The sequence below is a fragment of the Temnothorax americanus genome, unplaced genomic scaffold (genome assembly GCF_048541705.1).
Source record: "Temnothorax americanus isolate GAGA-0224 unplaced genomic scaffold, ASM4854170v1 Scaffold97, whole genome shotgun sequence".
NCBI lineage: Eukaryota > Metazoa > Arthropoda > Insecta > Hymenoptera > Formicidae > Temnothorax > Temnothorax americanus.
The window spans coordinates 393228-400234 of record NW_027509820.1 but is presented as its reverse complement, the minus strand read 5'-3'; the positions used below and the strand labels follow the sequence as shown (position 1 = coordinate 400234).

At 52.2% G+C, this 7007-nt stretch overlaps 2 protein-coding genes across 2 annotated transcripts; one reads left to right on the top strand and one right to left on the bottom strand.

The window, feature by feature from the left end:
- Positions 1 to 402, bottom strand: LOC143908498 (uncharacterized). Its single transcript, XM_077426183.1, has one exon. The coding sequence runs from the start codon at positions 400 to 402 to the stop codon at positions 1 to 3; it is 402 nt and encodes a 133-aa protein (XP_077282309.1).
- Positions 403 to 3306: 2904 nt separating this feature from the next.
- On the top strand, positions 3307 to 5859 carry LOC143908497 (interstitial collagenase-like). The gene is made up of 2 exons (XM_077426182.1): positions 3307 to 3639; positions 4354 to 5859. The coding sequence occupies exons 1-2, from the start codon at positions 3307 to 3309 to the stop codon at positions 5857 to 5859; spliced, it is 1839 nt and encodes a 612-aa protein (XP_077282308.1).
- Positions 5860 to 7007: the final 1148 nt, after the last annotated feature.

Sequence of the window (7007 nt, the reverse complement as noted above, 5' to 3'; positions counted from 1 at the left end):
TTACAACACAGACGCCTTATCTATCCACGAATTGTGCGAACTGTCCATTCTCAGCCACTTCACAAACGCTCGATTGCCGCGCTTGCGCAGGACTTTTTCCACGAGATAGACGTCGGGATTGAAGACGCGTAGCAACTCGTGTTCGTAGAATCCTCCGGCTATCGCTTCTCCGCGAACGTCTTTCAGCAGATACGTAACGGGATTGGTCCTTTGTATTTTGGCTATGCGAAAAATCTCGGTGGTCCAATTGGGAGTGTAGCCTTTTTCGAAGATCGTTTTGAATTTGCTCATGCGCACCGGATCGTCGACTCGAAATCTCGCCGGCGCGGCGATCTTCGCGCGACCGTACACCGTGCGCAGCAGTTTTTCAGCGACGGTGGGCGTCACGTCCGCCGGACGCATTCGGATCGTTCTGTGTCTGCGGCGATTGTAATTCGACAAGAGGCGCGGCAGCGAGTCTATCCATCTGATCTTTTATCGCGTCACTCAAAGTCTTTCCGAGCTCTGCGATTGCTCCCTCGACGAAGCTCTTGTTGGCCGCGTCGGCGCCGACCTCCGGCGCGGCTACGCGTCGTATCTAACGTCCCGACGCGTCGTAGGAATCCTGAGCGTTCAAACGGAGCGCGACGCTTTCCAGCGCCGCGATTCCGTCGACTCCGTCGCCGCTGCCCCGATTCATCAGAGACATGCTGAATTTGTTCACGGACATCGCGCTGGTGGGCGCGCGACTCGCACTGACGTCGCGACCGACGCGACCGATCAATTTATGACGAAGCCGGCCTCGCGAAGTTCCTCGATTATCGACAGGATTTCGTTGTCGTGAGCGTCGTTGCCGGCCCGACGAGAGGCGTCCAGCAGTCGAAATTTATCGACCAGCTCGTTGGGATCGTCCCAGTGAACGTAATCGACAGCGTTGTCGGTCAGTTGCATGGCCGACGGTAGCCCGGCACCCTTTGTAGTCCCAACTCTGTGAGACGGGTTTACGAGCGGCGCTATTATATTTTTGTACTTCGGTCCCTTGTTGCCCTTGACGGGATTGTCGGCTTTGCCACCGCGTTTGTGAGCGCTGGTGGAGAAAAGTATACTCCTGTACGTTAGTTTGTCCTTCTCCGTGTAGATTTTAGGGTCGGGTTTTCCCATGAAAATCAACTCGTACAGGCCGCGCGTGCCTTTGTATCGTACACCGTCGATGACCATGGAGTCATCCGGGTTCACGTCGAATCGCTTGTTACCCAGCATCGTGCCTTTCTCGCCGAAATGCACTCCGTAAATGATGTCAATCTCCTTGTTTTTGTCGCCGCCCAGAAGAGCGCCCAAGTATTCCCGCCCTAACGGTCCTAGTTGGCTATTCAGAGCGTCACGACCTTTCGCCGTACTCAAAGATTTCCTGACGGACTTCTCCAATGTGGGAGGAGGAGTCGTCGTCTCCGAGACGATCTCGCGTTCTCTGGGTAAAAACTGGACCGAATCGCCGCGGATCGGCGTGAAGCTCGTCATGGTCGTTGCGGGAGCCAAAATCAGCCGCGCCGCACGCGGCTCTCTTTTTTCCGCGGTCGTCGTCGTCCTGATCGGCGTGGCGAAAACGTCGTCGTCCTCCCCGTAATCGCGCTTCAGATCGGCGCCATCGTCATCGTCGTTTTCGCTGTCCTTCTTCGCTCTCTTCGTCGCTTTTATTTTTCTCGCGAACGCAAAGCCACCGCCGTCGTCGTCGTCGATTTTGCCCGGTCCTTTACTCGTGCGTTCCACGTCGTCGGCGAGTCGTTTCAGAGGTCCGACGATAGGCTCGTACCTCTTTTCCAGAGCGAATTATGTTGTTGAAAGTGCAATGGCGTATGCCTCACGTGGCGCTGAACGACGTGACTAAATTATCGCTGTTGCGAACGTTGGAGAGCGGACAATTTCTAAGCGCGGGCTTTCGCTCTTGGGATCTGTACGAATTTCCCCTGCTGCAGAGCACGACCAAGCATTCGTGGGCCGTGAAAGCAGCGCCGCAATTGGAGAAGCCGCGATACGTCATATTCGCGCTGCAGACCGGACGGCGAAACGAATTCGCGGGCGACGCCTCGAGGTTCGATCATTGCGCGCTCGCCAACGTGAAATTGTATCTCAACTCGGAGTTCTATCCCTACGGCGACGTGAACGTGGATTTCGAGAGCGACAAGTTCGCCGTGCTGTACGAGATGTATGTACGCAAAATTTCGGGGAGCGTACTACGAGAACGGTCGCGACGACGCGCTCTTCTCCCCGCGCGAATTCGCGCGGGTAGCTCCGCTCGCGGTGATTGATTGTTCCCGTCAAAACGAATCAATGAAGAGCGCCACCGTGGACGTGCGCATCGAGTTCGAAAACAAGGAAAACGTTCCGCCGAAAACCACAGCTTTTTGTTTCATCGATCACGATCGCGTCATCGAGTACAGTCCGCTGACCAACGTGGTGCGCAAAATTATCTAATAACGGAAATTGAGGTTGTGGAGATACCTCATCCCGGGAAATCCCGGAAACGAGGAATATATAAATTCGCGGGCTCCTTCCATCGTTTCTCAGACTCTGTTAGGAACAAGCAACTTAAGGACGTTCTCCGGTGGCAGTTGTGCTCAACTCAGACTCACGGAGTAATGATATGGTTGACAACTACTTCCGTGCGTATAAAAGTCTGAAACTCGTTTAGCCGCGCAGCTTTACTCGATCTGGCAAATTTTTGTTCCGTTTCCATTTCTCCAATACCAATCATAAATGAGTACGTTCTACTTGTTTATTGAGCATTCTAAAAGTAAATAATAATGAATCTCTCTTATAAAGAAAAAATATTAAATAACTTGATTTAAATAACGTTGCCCATAAGATCTTGACGTTTTCTACTTAACCTATATGTCGCAGCGGTAGCAACGTTGCCAAGTCTCGCAGTGATCTCTCCCTCTCCCTGCCTCCGAGCAGACGAAAATTATGTCCGATAGTGTTCTTTAGACGACTATTTCTCAAAAATAAATACCGCTTGCTATATCGAACTTTATTGTCACACGTTACTAATGATATGAGGCATCTTATACTATTTTTTCATAAAAATTCAAAGAAACTGTACTTATTATTCATTGAAATGTCCGTGTCGAGAGAGCTCAACATAGGGATCCCGTGTTAAAAATCGAAACTTTGAAGCTGAATATCTCAAATTTTAGTACCGCAAGGGGCATTGAATAAAACGCCTACGTATAAAACGCGTTTAATTAAACATATACTGAAAGTTTAAGAAAATTTCTAAGAAAATGATTTTGCCGGTGAACGTCCTTTTTTCCAACGCGCGCCTACGCAATGGCAACAGCGGCAACGACGACGATCTTCGTCGACCTGCAAGGATTCACGGTGGGCGACAGATTCGTCGCGAAGGAGGTGGCCGTGCTGCGAAGCGAGATGCGCGTGCTCGCGCATCACGTGTTTCGCGCACCGATGAGTTGGAATCTGCTGACGAGCTCCGAGAAAGCGAGGGCCAGTTGGTTGATAGCGAACCATCACGGCCTTCGTTGGGAGGACGGCGACACGGACTATCGCCAGGCGAAGACGATCTTTCGACGCGCGGTGCGCAACAACCTGGACGAGTTGCGCGAGACGGAGGAGACGCCCAACGCGCCAATCTACGTGTTAAAAGTCTCGAGAAGAAGAGATGGCTGCAGGAGATTCTCGGCGACGTCGATGCGACGATCGTGGCCGTCGACGCGGAGTACGAGGACGTCGATCGGTTGGAGTTTCTTTGCGTCGATCGCGCGTTTCGCTGCCGGCGTCATTAACGGTGCTGCGCCATGGAGAACGTGATGAAGTTACGCGATTGGTGGATTGAGCGACGCGAATGTTTTGCCAGCATCGACTCCGCGAATTTAAATACTTTATAAATTTGTGTAAAAAAAAACGTTATACATATTACTGGTTTAATATACTTTCATTTTTAATGTATTAAGGTGCCTTTTCATGCTGACGCTCGACGCTCGATTTGGGCGTCACTTGATCACGTGATAGGTCACGTGACAGTCTTTTTAACGCTCGTTTCAGTCAATTGCTTGTTTCGACGCTCGCATATTTGATGCTATTTCGCCTTCTTACCGATGAAGTTAGTCACGTGACCAGTTTTGACGCTTAAATCAAGCGTCGAGCGTCAGCATAAAAAGGCCCCTTAAACGTTCGCATTCAGATCGCGCTCAAACCGCAACGCGCCGTCATCGCGGTTCCGCCGTCTCTCTCTCTCTCGCTCTCGACGATGCGGCTCGCGCGCGTAATCGCGCGTTAACCGCGTGTTTTATCGCCGCGGGGTGCATCAATTCCACATTTACGGACAAAAATTACGCGCTCACGTTCGACTACCTGCAGAAACACGGATATCTGTCCAAAGACCTGGACGCGGTTCCGGCTCAGAGACGAAACGACGTTCTTCGCAAAGCTTTCGACGATCTTCAGAATTACTACAATTTACCCGGCGACGGAACGCCCAACAACGAAACGCTGCAATTTATGAGAAAACCGCGATGCAGTTTCCGAGATATCCTGAAGCACGGAACGAAAGCGAGCCTGTCCAAATGGCCGAAGACGCACCTGACGTGGCATTTTCACTTAGCCGACAGGACCGAGCTGAACACGGCGCGGGCCGCGTTCGATCTGTGGTCGCAGCATTCGGCATTGACGTTCGAACGCTCCGAAACGCCGAATGCCGACATTATAATATCTTGGCGACGCCTACGTCATTATAACACAAATATCAAGATAAACGGAGCAATTTGCTCGGACAAATTCGACGGCCCCGGCAACGTGCTCGCCCACGCGTCTTTCCCGACGGACCAAGCGGGGTTTGTCTCCGAGGTGCACGTCGACGGGGACGAGCCGTGGCACATTTACGTCAACAAACATGCCGCGGATAAGTTTTCCCTGCATTACACGTTGACGCACGAAATCGACCACTCCCTTAAATTGGTGCACAACGAGCGCAAAACATCGGTGATGTTCGCGATACAGCCGGACCAGCAGTATCCGGTGAAGCTCGACCAAAACGACATCGCCGACATTCAACGTTTGTACGGTGAAAAAATTCTGAACAATCCGCCGCGTCGGACGCCGCCGCCGCCGCCGCCGTCGCCGGACCTGTGCAGCCTCGATCGCGTGAACGGGATATTGATTTTGAAAAATCGAATGTACATCTCGTACAAGCGTTACGTTTGGTCGATCGATCTGGACGGTAGGACGTACAACGGACTTTTAGCCCTCTCGAATCACATGAGTTTTCTTCACGACAATTACACGCGCGTGACCGCCGCCTATCAATCCTTGTCCGGCGATCTCGTGGTGTTCGTAGATAATTTAGTATACTTGGTTCAATATCCGGAATTTAGTCTGCGGCCAGGTTGGCCGAAGACCCTGCAGGAACTCGGATTTCCCGAAAACACGTTGATCAACGGAGCGGTGAACACCCACAGAGGACGTTCCTTCGTGGTGTTCAACGGTAACTCGGTGGGCGAGATAGACGAATGCCACGAGAGCAAGAAAGTCGCCAAATTTACGCCCCTCGAGGCGACGTTTCCCGAAATACCGACCGGCGTGACGTCGATCTTCCGCTACATCGACGGCAATCTGTACTTCACCACTCGGACGCAGTTCTACAAATTCAACGAATTTACGAGGACCGTCTCGTCGGCCGGTAAATTCGATCTGCGGATGCTAAATATCGTTTGCCCTAAGGCCGAACTGCTGCAGCAGTTGCGCGATCTCCTCGATCGAATCGTACGCCTCAACGATAACTCGCTAACGTCGACGGCGAGCGATTATTGGAACGATGACGACACCGGGGTTCGGCTCTCCGATTTCCGCATCCGCCGATGGAAGTAGAGGACCGCGCAAATTTCCCACACCACGCCTCGCGCGACATAAGTCAGATCTTTCTTACTTATACCGACGTGTCCCTCCCAAAGCATCAGTGTCGCGTCGTCGGCCGAATACGACGCGTTGGAAAAAAATCAGAAAGGAACGGTTACCGCGGCGCGAAATGTTCTCGACATTGGCCGATCGACCCGCGCCGAGGAGTATTTTCCCTACGGAGACGGCGGATTCGGAGACGAACGACAACGGCAATAAAAGGCGGAGGATCAGTTCGATGGACGATCGCCATTATCTTCCTCGTCGCCAGGAGTCGCGTCGCAGCTCTCATCTTCCCACCGACGCGTCCGTCGAGGACGATCATCGTCGTCATCATCAGGAATTTCATTCCAACTTTCGCCCTCCCACCGACCAGACTGTCGAATTGCCCCTTGTGCGCGTCCTGACGACGCGTTATCTGCTGACGACGACTGGCTACAAGTACATAGCTATAGGTATCGCGATCAAATCGCCTTCGTACGTGGATATCGCCCTGGGAGACAAACAAGGCAGGGAAATCTTCCTGACGCTCGACATGTGGAAAGGACTGGTTGAGCACAAACGCGACGTATTGTCGTGCATGGAACGCGCTCTCTCCGACGTAACTCACCCCCCCCCCTCGCCGATGTCGATCGGAGGGATGACGCTGCGATTCGGAGTGATCAACAACGGGCCGATCGTACGTATGGAGCTACCCAACCTGGCTCGCGTGGCGATGGTGCGCAAAATCCTGCTCACGCTGTACGATCTCCAATTTTGCGTGGATCGCGTCGTTTGTGCGCTGAGCGCGGCGACCGAGGAGGTCGACGCGAAGTTTTCGCGCTATCGGGAGATAACCGCCGCCGCGATGAAAATGGAAACTTCGGTTCAAATTGCGATACTAAAGAGCAATTTCTTCGATCCTGACAACATCGTCGACTGCGAGATAGCCGCGCTCTGTTTCCAATCCTTATAACGATGTCGCGTCTACAAAATGTATATATTCGCGCGAACAAAACAATGTAAACGCGCTTGTATTATTTTTTTGAATAAATAAAAAACTATATGCGTATCTCATCTCTGTGCGCTTTCTCTTTCTGTTTCCCTCTTTTCTCAAATCCGTATACCCATTTTCGCGCGAC